Here is a 17,015-nt window from a genome sequence, read left to right on the forward strand (position 1 = left end):
AAATTAATACTAAATAAAACCTGTTTACTTTGAACACAACCTCAGTTATCGTAGTGTGATGTAATGCAGCTTAGATAAGCCATAAGTTAGTGACTTAAATATGTGAGGAAATTAATACTAAATAAAACCTGTTTACTTTGAACACAACCTCAGTTATCGTGGAAAATATTTCTATAATGCAGCTTAGATAAGCCATAAGTTAGTGACTTAAATATGTGAGGAAAATATTTTCCTTGTCAACTGTAGAAGTCAATATGGCTTCCAGCTCAGCAACTACCTGAAAATATGTTTACGGATATCTTCTTCCACAATTACAGTTATGATTTTATTAAAGCTTGATTTATCATTTAACACCTTGTTTGAATTATGATATTACAGTACAATAGAAAAGTGTGGTGCAATGAAACATCTTTTTAACAAGTGCACAGAACAGGTGCACCTGAACATTCTAAGGTTGATGTTCTCATTTATTTGGCAGGTGTTCTGATTAACTAATTTTTTTGAGTTTTTAGAAGAAACTACACGTGTTGAAGAGAAACCACATGTGAATTTATAATAATTGTTTGAGTTAATTTAGTTCATATTTCTGTCACTAGGTGTTAATAGAATTTCTGTAATACTTAAATGTATGATGGTTCTTGTGGTAAGCCTTTACTGATATTGGTAATTGAAATTGTGAGGTACATGATAAGAAATATGATGGCTGTAAAACAAACCACATAGGTTTGCTGTTATTTAAAGTAGTTATGTTTAAGTTATGACTTGTGTTATTTTATTTTATTTTTAAATGGAAGTCGAACATTCTTATTAAAATCTTTTGTTATAATTTTCATTTATATCTGGACCTGACAGAAACTGAACTTTCTTACAATGTCACAGTGTCTTATTTTCATAAGCTACTTATTTGTGATAGTGGTTAATCTACGGAATATTTCTTTCCACATAGGCTCTTGTGAACTGGGATCCCATTGATAAAACCGTCCTCGCAGATGAACAGGTGGATGAGCAAGGTTTATCTTGGAGATCAGGTGCTAAAGTTGTAAAGAAACTACTCCGCCAGTGGTTCCTTCGTACAACTGTTTTTTCAAAAGTAATTTTAAAGGATTTGAACACTTACGATAGAAGATTTCTCACTGAACATTTTTTTGAAGATTTTTCTAACACTGCTCTATATCTTACACCATATTTATTGTATTCAATGTGTGATTAGGGTTAAAGAATTTTGTAGATCAACTCGCCATCCTTACTAGGCATTGCCAGTGTTTAGCTGTTTGTAAACAGAAAAAGCTTTTCATGTAACAGTTTGTGTCAAATGCATAAAAGTACTGATACTTAAAAAAAAAAAGACAATTTTTTTAAAGCAGTATATAAATATGAAATTAGTACAAACAGACTTTCAAATATAATGATTTCTGCTAGTAATCTGAATTCTAATACTTGTCTGCCAGTTTATTTGTAAAAAACTTACTGTTTTATGTTATTGACGGAAACGATAGTATGTGTATTCTAACACATTTTAAGAATTGTAAAATAATTATGGCTTTATATCAAAATGTATTTGAGACAACACTTGTGGGTGGTTTCTTTGAAAAAGTATAATGCAGTAGCAGTATTGTAAGAACAGGTTCTTAAAAACATCATACAGAAGATAAACTCATTCATCCCTCTGATTAATTGGTATAATCAGTCTCTCTTTAGCTAGCAGTCAAACAACTCAACTTATTGTGTAATTCAAAGTAAAAGACAATACTTAGAAACTTACACAAACACATTATCTGTGTTGTTTTATTATAGAAATAAATCTTTAATTTTAAATATGTTGTTTGACGTGTGACAAGTTCATTTATTTTCATCATATTCTATACGTATTGTAATTCTATATATTTAATAACTTTAACACCAGATGTCAGTTATTGTTACAACTGTTGTCTAAATACTTGTATTAAAATGAAGCTTCACAGTTAATAACTTCTTATCATTCAGTGCATTGGTGCCTGATGAAAGACTCGGTAAGATGGCCAAAAGCAAGAATAAAACTATCTTAATGTAGATAAAAATCCATGTATAATTCTGCTTATTGATTTACCTATCTTGTGGATATTTACTCTTTCAGCACGGGTTCAATCCATGTTACTAACTTGTAACCGTTTTGTACTTGTTATACTTTTCATGTTAACTTTTGAATGTTTATGACATTTTACAGGCTATTAGCAAACAGCACAGTGGTTTAATATGAAATATCAGCTTTATTTTTAAAGTCTTGAGGTTTGTTAACCAATGTTTTTATTGTGCCTTTTTTCTTTTCACATGTTACTTGTTCAACGTCCAAAGTAATTCTCATTTTAAGATGAAAAATACTTTCACGCATAAGAAAATTTTCATATTCCACACGCCATATCCAGACAGTTATCATACATTTCGTAAAGAAAAACTATGTTTTATCCGTTGTTTTCACTAATGAATCTCAGTACAGGTTTGAGTGATTTGACCAATTTCATAACCACCATAAAAAAATTAAGAAATTAAAAAAAAAGAAACAGACTTCTATTATTTTGTTGTAATCTATTTATCTGTGTTATATTGACCTTTCAGTCGTAACTGGCTCACATTACAGAAACTGCATGGACGCAGCACACTTGCACTCGTGTTACCCTCTCCAATAAAACTGTGCTCTAGTCTTTACAAAGTTACCTGTTTAAACTATGTTTTTGTAACTAGTATTTTGTAATATACAGTCACATTTCAATTATTAAACATTATATATATGTATATGGATTATTGCTATTTAGAAATAAGTTATTAAACTTGTTTTTCATAAAACATAGAACAGTAAATAAAGAAATGAAATTTCTTCTGTTTACAGTCTTTATATTTCATTGCTACTTGTCATAGGTTGCTAAACCTTTGAAAGTTTCAAACATAGAGGGGGATAAAACTGAATGTCTTTTTTAGGTTTTACAAAGACAGTTGAATAATCAAAAAATTATAAATTATTATATCAATACCATGAAATTCCACTAATTAATCAATATTAATAACTAAGTTAAAAAACTGGTCTAAAGAGATATGAGATTTCAAGCAGACTCAGCATACCTTTCATTTATTTTGAAATAATGAGGTTGTATCGTAACAGCTGAAAAACTTCTAGGGGCACATTCTGAGATTCTAATTGGTTGTTCTCATCATGTACAGAAGTAAGTGCATATGATAAAGAATTTCCAAAAATAGAGAGACGTAAACAGGTTCACTGGTGTTTGCTTGAGTACGCGAGTGATATCTCGGCAAATAGAAAAGATACGAGGTTCCTATATTACATCCTAGCTTGTCAATACCGGTAATTTGACTTCCTAACTTGTATGAAACTATGAACTTTGTGTTTTGACATCGTAAAGATGTAGGCATTTCCATTCGTCTAGTTAAAGTGACAGCTGCACTTATTGTTCAGAAATTATTTTTGTAAAATGTCTGATGAAAGTTTTGCATCATTCATATGTCCTTTAATTTTCAAAAATATTTTAAAATAAAAATCGTTATTACCTGTGCAGCAAAAAGCAAACAAACAAATTGGATCTTATTTCAAGTTTGTTTTGGGTAATAATTTTTATTTTTAAAAGTTTTATCAGCTTGAAAATCCAAAACACAAAACGTACAGATGTATCACAGAACAGCTGGTATGGATGTTAACACTTTTACTGATAAAGCAGAATACAATGTTAACCTGAGAAGGTCGAAAAGTTGTTCTCTGCTGTATTAGTAAAAGTGTTAATAACCATATCAGCCATTCTGAGATACATTTTTACTTCAAGGGGGTTTCTCGTCATTAAGGACAAATATACAAACATTTAAATGTAATTAATTCTACCAGTACCATGAGTTCCAATCCTGTTATGCATATATATTTTTAAACTTGTTGTTTACTCCCTAACAATTTGTTGTACCAAGTGACAGATGACAGCATGTAGTTTTCTCTTATTACAGCTACAGGGCAAAGCAAAATAATACCCAGAAGCACACTCTCAGAATCCCTGTGCTATGCATGCAAAGTTTTTAGGTGTTTAGGTTCTTAGAACTATGGTGCTGAGTGACACACACACAGGCAGTTTTATTATTATGGATAGTTCATTTCTGTAATCAAAATAATTACACAATATTCAGTCAGTATCAGGAATCAGAAAGACAAACGTTGATGGTAATGCCTGTCAAGTATTTGCCTAGTTTGATGTTTAGAAGTTTTGTTGCTCTACTGATGAGAACCCCTTCTGTTTGGCTAAAATTGAAGTAGAGAACACAGTGTTTCATGCAGAATGCTTTTTTTGTAATATTTTGGGTTTCTTGTTAATATAATGAAATTTTTTATTCTGAACTCGTATACCAGTTCATTAACACGTTACTAATTTAAAAAAAATTCTCTGTAAATGTGTTTCATCTGGACTGAAAGACTTAAAGTTTACTGAAACTTGTTGCCTCTATTAGGATTTGTATGACGGTCTGGAAGATCCCATGCTTACCAACTGGAGAGATATTGTAAGCCTACAAAGACATTGGATTGGTGAATGTACAGGAACTACTGTGGAAATGAAAGTTTTGTGTGATGGGAAGGAAGTTGATGATTCTTTGTTTGTTTGGACTGACACACCCGAGTTGATCTGGGGGTCGTCGTACGTTATTGTCTCTCCCAATCATCAATTAAACCAGCCTAAATTTTTCAACTCATCTTCATCACCAACTGCAGGAACAACAGAAGATTTGTCAGAAGATGTTTTGTTAAGAGCTGTTGCACTAAATCCATTAAGTGGTCAAAATATACCAATTTTTGTTTCATCTAGTTTTGAATGTCCTCATGCTACAGAATCACATTTAGGTAAAACTTTTTGTTATAGTGTATTGAAAATGTAAAAAATTAACTGGCCTTATGTGGAAACTTTTATGTATTTTTTATAAATCATTTATAAAGATAATATCGAAGTGCATTTCCTCAGTGTGTACTATTTAGATGTATGTTATCTACTGCTGTAAATGAGATATAAAAATTGGATTTAATGCTATTTATGTTTTTGATTCAAAAAGTAAATACTTTTGTTTTATCTTAATTTCTTTTTATGAATTGTAATAATTTAATTTTTTACCAAATGTTTGGCACTACCTAGCTGCTTTGTGTCATAAAACACCAAACCAACCAACCAATGAAGAGATTTCTTAATAGTAATAGTTGAGTTAAACTTGTAAGATTTTAAGAGTGATTATTTATGACTTATATCTGTCATATCAACCAGGTATTCCTGGTGAAATAGAGACAGATCTTCAATTTTCTAAGAAGCATCATCTGAAGGTTGTCCAGGTGACAGAAAAATCAGAAGATGGAGAAACCATATTAATAAACTCTGGAAAGGTAAGAAAAGATTTTGTCTTCCATTAATTCCTTTCATTAGGCCCAAAGAAGGAAACTGTTAAATGTCCTCTTTATAGAAAATTTAGAATTTTTAGGAAAGGAAGTCCACTTTTTTAACTCAAAATCTCTCAGTTCTCAGGTTTAACACTTCAGAGAGCAAGAGAAGAGGTGGTGAAGGAGATGAAGAAACTTAAGATTGGTGGAAATTGGACAAGCAGAAAACTGAGAGATTGGTTAATATCGAGACAGAGATACTGGGGTACACCAATCCCAGTGGTGCATTGTCCCTCTTGTAAGGTATGTCAGTGTATTGCTGCTAACTTCAGAATGTGTTTATTTCCATGTATGGAAGAGACTAGGATGTGTTAAACCTTGAAAGTTTTATGTATTGAAATCACAGTTTTCCTAAAAAGATGAGTTTATAATCTTTTTGGTTGGCAGGTTGTGCCCGTTCCACTTGTTGATCTTCCTGTGGTGCTACCAAAAATTTCAACACTTTCAGGTCGAGGGCTCTCTCCTTTACAATCAGTTGACAGTTGGATCAATACCAAATGCCCCAAGTAAGGAAAGATAATGTATGCATTGTTTTTATTATGTATTTCTCTCTCCGGATATCTCTTTCAATCATGCAAAAAAATTTTAAATATAAAATGTGTCTGAAATCTTATAACAATAAAAATTCTGATAGAATGTGAAGCAATGATGCTTAACAGTGGAAACAGTTGGTCCAGTATTTATTATAACAATCTGATAGTTGTTTTTGTTTTCCTAATTAGCTCATTACAGATTTTAAACGTATATTATGTAAAAATAGCATTTCGTATCCTTTGTCAATAAAGTTAGAAAGAAACGACCTTTACTTGCAAGATAATAATAAAAAAATTTCAGCTAATGTTTCTTTTTTCCAGCTTCATCATATTCAGTAGTGTAAGAAGTGCTATCTAAGTTTGTTGACAAAGTTCTATTTTTAAAAGTTCTTGCACTGGAGTTTTACCCATACAGTACTAGAACTTGTCAGCTAGGATAGATATACTGGGAGTCAAAATTTTAAAATTCTTTTTTTTTTCCAGAAAGTTCTACTCAGTGTGTTGCCATGGTGGAAGTTTCTTATTCAGTTATTTTGTGCTTTACCTGCAGAGTTTGACAAAGTTTCTGAAACTGTAAATTTGTGAAACTACCAAAATTCATGGTTCTAGAAATGTCATGATGTTTCGTTTCCAGTTAAAAAAAAAACACCTATGAAATAATAGCCTTAATATTAAAATATTAATTTAATAAAAAATTTGACTATTGGTATTAATTTTATTTACATTCAGTAGTCACTCTTTAATGCAAGCAGCCAAACAGCAAATCATGCAGTTGCAACTCAATATATAAGGCATGCAGACGTGGTCAAGAGGTTCACTTGTTGTTCGACCAAACATTAGAATGGGGAAGATGCATGATTTAAGTGACTTTGACCATGGAATGACTGTTGGTGCCAGACATGGTGCTTCTAGCATCTCAGAAGCTGTTGTCTTCCTGGGTTTTTCTTGCACTACAGTTCACTTAGATTGGTGCAAAAAAACATCCAGTGAGTGGTAGTTCTGTGTAGCAGAACCACCTTGTTAATGCAAGAGATCAGAGGAGAATGGCCAGACTCATTCAAGCTAACAGGAAGGCCACAAATACTCAAATAACCAGTGGTGAGCAAAATGGATCTCTGAACACACAATGAACCTTAAACAACAGGGTTACAGCAGCAGAAGACCACACCAGGTTCCACTTCTGTCAGGTAAGAACAAGAACATGAGGTTACAGTGGGTATAGGATCACCAAAACTGGACAATTGAAGATTGAAAAAATGGTATTGTCAGAATTTCTTGTAAACAGCATGAATTCATGGATCCATCCTGCCTTGTGTCAACAGTATAGGCTGCTGGTGGTGGATCCATCCTGCCTAGTTTCAACAGTATAGGCTGCTGCTGGTGGATCCATCCTGCCTAGTTTCAACAGTATAGGCTGCTGGTGGTGGATCCATCCTGCCTAGTTTCAACAGTATAGGCTGCTGGTGGTGGATCCATCCTGCCTAGTTTCAACAGTATAGGCTGCTGGTGGTGGATCCATCCTGCCTAGTTTCAACAGTATAGGCTGCTGGTGGTGGTTCCATCCTGCCTTGTGTCAACAGTATAGGCTGCTGGTGGTGGATCCATCCTGCCTAGTTTCAACAGTATAGGCTGCTGGTGGTGGTGTAGTCGTGAGGGGAATATTTTCTTGGCACACATCACACAATAGGCCTTTTATTATCAACTGAGCATCATTTGAATGCCACAGAATACCTGAGCATCATTGCTGCCCGTGTTGTGCAGTATACCCATTTTCCAATGGCTACTACCAGCAGGATAATTCACCATGTCACAAAGCACATGTCATCTTAAGCTGATTCCACAAACATGAAAGTGACTTCAGTGTACCTCGGTGACCTGCACAGTCTCCAGATCTTAATCCAGTAGAACACATTTGGGATGAGGTGGAACAGGTTCACAGCATGAATGCATGGCTGACAAATCTGCAGGAAATGTGTGATGCTGTTGAGTCAGCATGGACCAAAATCCTTAAGGAATGTTTCCAGCACTTTAGTGAATCCATGCCATGAAGAATTCAGGCTATTCTGGAGGCAAAAGGGGGTCCTGTCCTACCCAGTACTGGATAGGTGTACCTAATAAATTGGCTGCTGAGTGTGTGTATGTATATATCACATTGGCCATATTAAACCTTTGGAGAAGTTATCAATTTTTACTGGAAGAGAATGTTTGATGAATTAAAATGCCAGCAAAATATAAGTTTAATCTTGAGTGTACACGTTTGGGAGCCATGCACATTTCAAAAAGGGTCCTGAAATTTTCTTTTATGAAGTCTGTATGAACCATGTGTCAAGCCTGAAGGCAATGTTTGAGGCTCTCTTCTGTGTCAGTATATCGAAAGTGTTATTGTTAATGTTCCAGTTGCCAAAAGCTGGTGGAACTACAGAACCAGTAGGACAATTATTATTAACATTTCAGATCCATCTTTTGTTTGTCACAAGCTACTGAAGTCCATTTGTTCCATTTCTGAACTTCTGATAAACACAATATTTTGACATCAAATGTAATTGTAACAGAATTAATTAATTAATTAAATTGGTTTTAATTACCTTTGTTTTTGCTTTATGTTTGAAACTGTCACATTCAAAATAATGGGTTTTGTACTTTTGAAATTTATCAAAACTTTCCAAGTTTTTCCTATTTCTTAATGTGACTGTGATAACACGAGGGTTGTGTTTAGCTTGTCTTTATGGTTAACGTTAATGTTTTCTAAGGTGTGGAGGAAATGCCCAGAGGGAAACTGATACCATGGATACATTTGTTGATAGTTCCTGGTACTACTTACGTTTCTTAGATCCACACAATAATACTGTGCCCTTTGACACGGAGAAGACCAATTCTCTAATGCCAGTTGATTTGTATATAGGTGGCAAAGAACATGGTCAGTGTGAAAAAAGGTTTCTAGTTTCTAGTTTTAAGGTATGTTTGGTAGATTTAGGGTTTATTTCTTGTCTTAGATTAGAAATACTTATAAAGATTAATGGTTTTATATGATTTTGTTTATGAAAGATGATTTGTAGAGTGTATTGGTTATACCTGAGCAAATACCTCCTGCATTATTTTTTGGGTTTGTGATGACATTTCGGATTCTTTTTTGATGTTTGGCCTGAGGGATTCATCATGAATATTACCTACATGCCTAAGAAGTGGAAGAAATTTATCTGTATATATACATTCTTATAAACAAAAAAAAAGCAAAGTCTAACAATATAAAAAAATGCTGCACAAATCAAAAGGATCCCCAGGGATGTGGGATATAAAATGTATCATAGGTGTTGGAGGTGACTGAAGATGTGGGATCCACATTGCAGTGGGGATACACCTACTATAACACATCTGTATCACTCTTCACTGCCTATTTGCAGACAGTTGTGAGAAGGTGACCAGTCTCCAAAGTAAAGAAGGAGAAATAAATGATAAAAACAAAATAAGGTACTACTACTTCAGGGTAAGTAAGATTAACTTTATTTGATAAAATTAAAAATGCAAGTACTAGTAAGAAATGTTTTGGATAATAAAAAATACTCCACCTGTTTTAGAATATCTAAATAAATGTGAACAACTGAAAAATATTTGATTTCACCAAACTTCTTGTAAAAGATACAATTTCTGTTATGAATTCATTGATAGAATACTTCTGTTATTGTTTCGTAGTACTGAAAGACAGAAAATTTAGTTCCAGAAACATGGTGTATATATATATATATTAAGTTTCTGTATTTCTAATAATTGTTTTTTTACAACGACCAGGTATCTAAATAAGTAATAGAAATTTCAATTGGAGCCGACTATTTAATTGTATTATAAATTTTTATATTTAAAATATAAATATAAGTTTATTGAAAATTACATAAATCTGGACACTTTTGCTTTAACTTTTAATAGATAATCTATTTAGTATAAATAATCCTGAGCTAAATAATTTTATTAATGCTATTTATTCAGTAGTATTAAAAATTGAAAATACTTCAATTTCTAGTATAGAAGCACATCACTGAGATTTAAAAAATATTTTTATTTTCTGATATACATTTTAGTACTAATATGTCATACTTTTCTGTTATAACTTTACAATATTGTATTGTTAATGTTGAAATGTTTAATTAATATTTAATGGATTGAATAAATAGAAAAATGTATTAAGTACAAATTAAGGATATTTTGTTGGAAGTTTCTGATAACTATGTTTAGTTGTTAGTGTAGTGATTCAAACAACTTGGCACTACTTTTATGCAAATGTGAACACCTTATTGCATATAAAGCTGTGTTTAGTCTGAAAAAATTGGTAGTTACAGTGGACTTAATGGGCAGTAGTTACACCAGTTAGTTTAGATAACTGGTTGGGGCTCTATAGTACAGGGTGTTCAGAAAGTCACTGTGCACTTATGTATTTAATAACAGACATGTTTCAATATAGAATATAGAAGGTAAATATGAATGACGATTATAAACAATGTTGAAAGTGACCCCCGTTGGCATCAATACAGGCCTGGATCCTTCTTATTTTGTTTCTAAACACTGCTATCAGTTGCTGGCTTGAAATAGACTGAATAAAATATGATCACAAAACCGTACAGCGACTTTCCGAACACCCTGTATAATTTGTCTACTGTGCTACTAAAAAGTGCATCACTACTATAATGGATCTGAAATGCCAACATCAGGAGGTATGTTTGTCTTTCTTACTCTCAACTGGTAGTGTAGTGCCTTATTTCATTTTTTTTTCTTCTTTACTTTGAAGTGTGGTCACCTTCCCGTAACTGTCATAGGCAATGAAGAGTCATATGTGTGTAAGACATTGTGGGTCTAAACATGCACATCTCACTCTCCCAAAGTTTACAAATTTCTTCATGTGAGAGTGGTAAACAGAGATTAAGACTAATAACACTGCAGTGTTGGTCCTATTTCCACAGTAGCCTGCAGTACCTAGGGTACATTCCATATCCCACATTACTGCCTGCACTCTGGGTATCTTTGCAGCATCTCTGACTTCTGTTTGGACTTTTGTTCATTAGAATATAATTAGTCAGAGTTTGGATTTGCTGTGTTTAAAGCATTCCTTCCTTTTAATTTTGTTTTATTTGACTGTTGAGTATTAAATTATTTAATAAATATAGAAAATTTAATATTTAAAATTGAATAATGAAAGATTGCTTTCAAAGAAGCCACAGAACAACTTGTTTTGTGATAGTGTTTTGTTTCATGTGAATGTTTTCATCTTTTCCAGTTTTTGAAATTCATTGCATTCATAAAAAGACATTCATTGGATTGAATAATTTACTTATTAAATGTTTAACTTATAATTTCCCCATTTACAGTAAATATCAGAACATTGTATAGTTGTACTTGTGAAACTGAAAGTAGTTTTCTTTAATATTGTATTGGTTTAGACCTTAAAACAATCCTGGCAAGTTTCCAAAGTCTTGGTCCTCCCCTTTTGGTATTTTTTTTCCCCTTTTCTGCGTGATGAGGAAATTGTTTGTGAAGTTATTTGATAATTAATAATTTTAACATATTTTGTTATAATTTTATAAATTAAGTTATGGTGTATATATTTGTAACAGTAACACCTGTGTACCTGCAGTATATGTAGATGTTGCTCACAAGTTATGTGAGTTTAGATGCGTGAAATTAATAATTTCTCTGTTTGCTAAACTTTTGTAAAATGTGGTCTTTTAATGAGTGTTAGTATGGAATGAATGAAACACTTAAATTGAGAGCTGACCCTTTTCTGTAGCTGTCATGCACCTGTATTATGCACGGTTTGTCAGTCATTTTCTACATTCTGAAGGACTGGTGAAATGCAGAGAACCTTTTCAAAGAATGTTAGTTCAAGGAATGGTTATGGGGCAGACATTCCGGGTTAAGGGCACAGGCCAATACGTGTGTCCAGTAGATGTAGAATATAAAGGTGAGAATTGTGACATAATCAGTTTTCACAAGTTACGTGTAAAGTCTGTTATTGACCAACGCTTTATGTTGAAACACAGAAATTTTACTATTCATTTAACGAGTAAAAGTGTTTGTAGAAAACACATGTGAGAAAACGTTACAAAAGTTAATTTTTGTGGACCTAAAACTACTTGTAACGGGAAAAAAAGAATGAAGTGTATTGCAGACTGAAGTATGATTATTGTATAATGTACTACATATCTTAAACTATAGTGAAAAGAAATTCATTGAATAAAGCACTTATTTTTTGTTTTACCTTTCAAGGAAATAAATGTTTTGACAAAAAGAGTGGATTACCTGTTGTAGAAGAGTGGGAGAAAATGAGCAAATCCAAACTTAATGGTGTTGATCCTGAGGTTTGTTGCTTAGTAGCAGTTTCTGGTTAAGCATCTTCAGTTAAAAATATATAAAATTGGCATTTTATATCTTGTGAAATGTTTAAAATACATGAGATTGAATTATGTGATGAGTTGTTTTTTTCCATTACTGAACCGAAGTATGTGTCTTTCGAATTTCACAACAGAGATGACTTCTTTATGAATGAATAATTAGTTATTGGTTGATTATGATAAGAAAATTGTAAGGTCTAGGTTTTACCAGTAACTTTTTGATGTGACATCTTTGTTGCTTTAAGATCAAATGTAAATATGTTTCTGTGTGTAAAAAATATTTTTTTATGCTAGTAACATCTCTTGACAATGAATTGAAAAACAAAAACTGTATCTGAACTATAAACTGTAACAAATAAACATAATTCTGGAACTTAGCTCATTGTTATTATTTTAAACATAAGAATAACATCCTACTGTGTGTCTTACATCTTCTGTGTCTTGCCACAGAGAATATTTTACAGGGGTCATAACAGTTAATTAGGCATGAAAAATATAGAAACGTGTAACATACTTTGATGAAAATAGCTATATAATACTTTTAATATTTAAATACATGTAGAGGGTTTAAAGTTGGTATATTGAAATAATAATTATATTAATCTGAGAAGAAAAAAACAAATATTCCACATATTTTGCATTCAGAGAATACAGAACACTTGTTTCTCATCTAGGAGGTTCTAAAAGGACATGGTGTTGATGCAACCAGGCTGTTTATTTTGTTTGATGTGGCCCCAACTTCACATCGCAAGTGGAACCCAGATAGTGAGTAGAAACAATAGTGAAGATTGGTTAAAGTTACTCAAAATGAATATTGTAACCTGGAGTATTTATCCACCATAGTTTTATTAACAGATATTTACTGATAAAATAATTTTTGTGTGTTGTGACAGTATGTATAAAATGTTGAATATTGTAATGTATTCAGTGGAATCCCAGCTACTTGTGAAAAGTGTACTTATTGTTTTCATAAATTACACGTGTATCATTCTTAAGAAATGGCCTTAGTAATAATATATTTTCTTTTAAGAGTTTTCCGACATATTGAAGTGGCAGCAACGACTGTGGTCCACTGTCCAGACATTCAGGAAGTTTCGAGAAGTTCAAAAGAAAATAAATCTATCAGAAGATGAATGTCAAAAACACAAAGAATACCTACTTGACAGTCGAAATTTTTATTTGAAAGGGGTAAAAATTAATCATAATAAATTTAGTAATAACAATTTTAACATCTTATTGTTCTCTTATCAATAGCTTGGCACGATTTTCACCTTTTAAAGAAAATGTATAGGAACAAAATAAATAGAAAACTTAGGCCAATAATATTGAATATGCAGTAAAAACTAATCGCTGAAAAAGCTGAAACTTCACTGCCACTTTTAATAAAAATATTTTTGGGAATTGGGTTTTAGTATATAATAATAATAAATTATAATAGAAGAAAAAAGTAACTTGAGATAATTATTAAACAGCACCACTGAAGTTGTAGTGATGCGATTATTTGCAGTCATCCTAACATTAGTGTTAACTGAGAAACAACAGTTTTACTAATTAGTACAAATTAAGCCATTCATCTTAAGTTTTCTGATGAGGAAGATGCATCATTTCTTTTAGTCAGTGTATTCCAGTTGATTTATTATCTGTTATTTTTAATATTTCTTCACAGGTCACCTTCAATTTTCAGGAGTCTTACCAATTAAGTGTGGCCATTTCTAAGCTACAAGGTCTAACTGGTAGCCTCAGGGTAAGTACCCACTTGATACAACTGTTACATCAAATCCACTCTGTTATTTATGTAGTTAATCTGAGTCAGAGGAGAGACATCAAATTATGATGTTATTGAAAGACAAAGTATTGTAGATAAATTTCCTATTTATATGTCAAAAAAGGTTTGTGTTACATACTTTCAAAAAGCATTAAATAACACTCAGGTTTTTATGTTATATCAAGTAGTTGTATGCTTTTTTTCTTTCAAATTCAGGAGAAACCTTAGGTCAGGAGTATATTTGACTTTTGCCTTAAACAATAAAAATACCCAAGTGATAATTGTTTTTCCTATGAGTAAATAAACATTGGTTGCAGTATAGATCCTGTCTGTTGAAAGATTGGATATTAAGAAATTATGACTTTAAAAAGATGATTGAAAGGTTTAGTCAAGGTACAAGAGGATGTGTTTTCATATGGATTCACTGAGAAAGTTGCACAGTCATGTTCATGTTATCGTGACTTTGTTTACAGAGGGTCCCTGCTTCTATGATATACAGTGTAGAATATGAGAAAACTCTTGCAACACTTATAATTCTACTCTTTCCTCTTGCACCGCACTTTGCTTGTGAATTGTGGAAAGACTTCAGAGATTATGCTTCCCCAAATGTAGGAGACTACAATGTGGTAAGTAAAACAAACATTATTTGCTGTTGGCTTATATTTATTAATGTGGAAATCTGTGACAGAATATTTTGTACTGTTAGTTCAAACTGTGTGTTTCAATATCAGTATTTATAAGATTAGCTATTGCACACGATGCACAGTTTACTTCTATTGTTTCATAAATTTACCATACCATATCCTTCTTTTCATAAGCATGTTTTTTGCAGTGCGTATCATGATGTATTAGTGAATTACATTTAAAAGGTAATTAAACTTTCTTTTCAAGATATACTAATAAGTATAGTATTGTAAAAGTAGATAAAATGAATAACATGATAAAAGTTTGAGATAGACTCACAGGTTGCTCATGCATTATGTGGACTGCACATATACTAGTTAAACACAGTAGCTAGCTACACAATAAAACATTTAACAGTTGTGTGTGTTGTTATGGACATAAAGCTCTTTAGGAGAAACAAATATAGTTTCCTGTTGCAATTTCAAGTAATCTAGATGCATATCAATTGTTCGTTTTGTTGTTACAAGATTGGTCAAATTGAACAACCTAATATAGAGATTAAGAAAAGTACTTTTAATCTCACCATGTAACTCATTTTACAATCAGCATAGTAATATATAGTTATGGAGAAACCTTTAGCAAAATTATATCATTAGAAAATCTGATTTTTCTGTGTACAAAAGATTTGTAACATATACTAAAAAGTCTACCACATCGTGTGAAGGTAGCACATAATATATTAGAAGATGCAGTAAAGTTACGAGGTCAGTCAATTTGACCGAACTTGTAGTAAGAGATGTTTACAAATAGTTTTCAGCTGATACTGCTTTTATATTTCAGGAAAGGAATGTTTTTGAACAGAAGTGGCCAGAGGTTGACATGAATTACTGTTTGGACTTAGTTATTAAGGTAGGTTTGCATTGAGAATGAACTTGGTCGTAACTAGTTAATGTACAATAATTATTACTCCACCAAGTGGCAAAAAAGAAACTAAGTATATACTAGATTTTTGTTTCCATATGTGCCAGCTTGTAACTTCATAAACTATTGATCTGGATGGATTCAAAATTAATTGGCTGTTCTTGTTCTTCATTTACATAAGGTTAATGGACCTGAGCAACTTACAACTAAGGTACCCAGGGAAGAACTGGACATCCTCTCAAATGAGAAAGCTCTAGATATTGCTCTCAGCCTCGATGTGATTCGCAGGGCCGTAGGAGACAGGGCAATCAAATGTGTTTCTCTAAAGATATGGCCAAGTTACGAGGCAGTGCTCAATATAACAACACACAGGAATTAGAACTGTAGCTGTTTATAATAAACCAACGTTACGCTGTTATCCACTTCACAAGTCTCAATTTAAATAAAACAAAGAAATCTAGAAATCTAGAACAGGTACCAGAGTGTAACCCTTCACTTTTTTTACACAAAGATAGTCCTGTATTTGTTGTTAACTATAAAACTGGCAATTGACATATACATGCATAAGTAACCACTATCAATATACATAATCATCTATCACACTTTTATAATGCCCTGGGTGTAGTGGAAATTTCTATTTCTTAACACTTTTTCCTACAAGCCCCAAACAGTATCTTGGAGAAGTTTATTACTTTTTTAAGCAACTAAGCAAACAATCCAGATAATCTTGTATATTCCACATACCTAAACTTTTGCTCGAGCCTTTGGAACATAACGTATATTTGTTCCAGTCATTGTGACTACTGGGATTTTGGGAGGATGTAAGCTAGCCCGCGCAGGAAACATTTTCCCTGCTATTTCTATTTCATACCTGGCATCTTTAGAAATGTACTCATTAGTAACAACTTGAGGTTCTTGAGATTTCTCATCAAAACAGTGCACAAACCCGAGGCACACCACTCGCTCGAGAGTGAAACCGTAGCCCGATGAAGTTGTCATACCTACGTACTTCCCGTTTCTATAAATAGGCTCTCGTCCCCAGGGCCAAAGATGTGTGTCAGGATTGTGGTTGTCTAGTTGAAAGTGTACTAATCTTCGGAAAAGTCCTTTTTCGACCTGATGTTGAAGAGCAAATTTTCCAAGGAAGTATTCTTTCTGTAAAGAAAAGACTTGACTTAAGTTATTCTACTGTTGGGAGACCAACCCTGTCTTCAACAAAACAATGATACCTTAATATTGTGCAAGGACACTTTTGTCACTTTTCTATTTATTAAGTTAAAATAACTAAAATACAAAGATAGCAAGTCTTTGATTAAAATTTTCCTAATTGTTAACGTATCATTTCAATATGA

The 17,015-nt window shown here is 32.5% G+C and overlaps 2 protein-coding genes across 6 annotated transcripts in view; one reads left to right on the forward strand and one right to left on the reverse strand.

The window, feature by feature from the left end:
• LeuRS-m (Leucyl-tRNA synthetase, mitochondrial) overlaps positions 1-16,127 on the forward strand; it is a 35,475-nt gene extending 19,348 nt beyond the window's left edge. For all 3 annotated transcript variants that reach the window (XM_076517978.1, XM_076517989.1, XM_076518000.1), the window contains 14 exons: positions 947-1,090; positions 4,474-4,861; positions 5,274-5,389; positions 5,522-5,686; positions 5,831-5,949; positions 8,727-8,893; positions 11,750-11,923; positions 12,229-12,320; positions 13,028-13,118; positions 13,384-13,541; positions 14,020-14,097; positions 14,592-14,744; positions 15,583-15,651; positions 15,845-16,127. In XM_076517978.1, the coding sequence (XP_076374093.1) occupies positions 947-1,090; positions 4,474-4,861; positions 5,274-5,389; positions 5,522-5,686; positions 5,831-5,949; positions 8,727-8,893; positions 11,750-11,923; positions 12,229-12,320; positions 13,028-13,118; positions 13,384-13,541; positions 14,020-14,097; positions 14,592-14,744; positions 15,583-15,651; positions 15,845-16,042 (2,112 nt within the window). In that variant the 3' untranslated portion in view covers positions 16,043-16,127. The remainder of the gene's footprint in view (positions 1-946; positions 1,091-4,473; positions 4,862-5,273; positions 5,390-5,521; positions 5,687-5,830; positions 5,950-8,726; positions 8,894-11,749; positions 11,924-12,228; positions 12,321-13,027; positions 13,119-13,383; positions 13,542-14,019; positions 14,098-14,591; positions 14,745-15,582; positions 15,652-15,844) is intronic.
• The window catches only part of LOC143258665 (pyruvate dehydrogenase phosphatase regulatory subunit, mitochondrial-like), a 31,714-nt gene continuing 29,462 nt past the window's right edge, over positions 14,764-17,015 (reverse strand). For all 3 annotated transcript variants that reach the window (XM_076518035.1, XM_076518014.1, XM_076518025.1), the window contains exon 18: positions 14,764-16,818. In XM_076518035.1, coding sequence (XP_076374150.1) covers positions 16,408-16,818 — 411 coding nt within the window. In that variant the 3' untranslated portion in view covers positions 14,764-16,407. The remainder of the gene's footprint in view (positions 16,819-17,015) is intronic.

Source organism: Tachypleus tridentatus, chromosome 1, assembly GCF_004210375.1.
Source record: "Tachypleus tridentatus isolate NWPU-2018 chromosome 1, ASM421037v1, whole genome shotgun sequence".
Classification (NCBI taxonomy): Eukaryota; Metazoa; Arthropoda; class Merostomata; order Xiphosura; family Limulidae; genus Tachypleus; species Tachypleus tridentatus.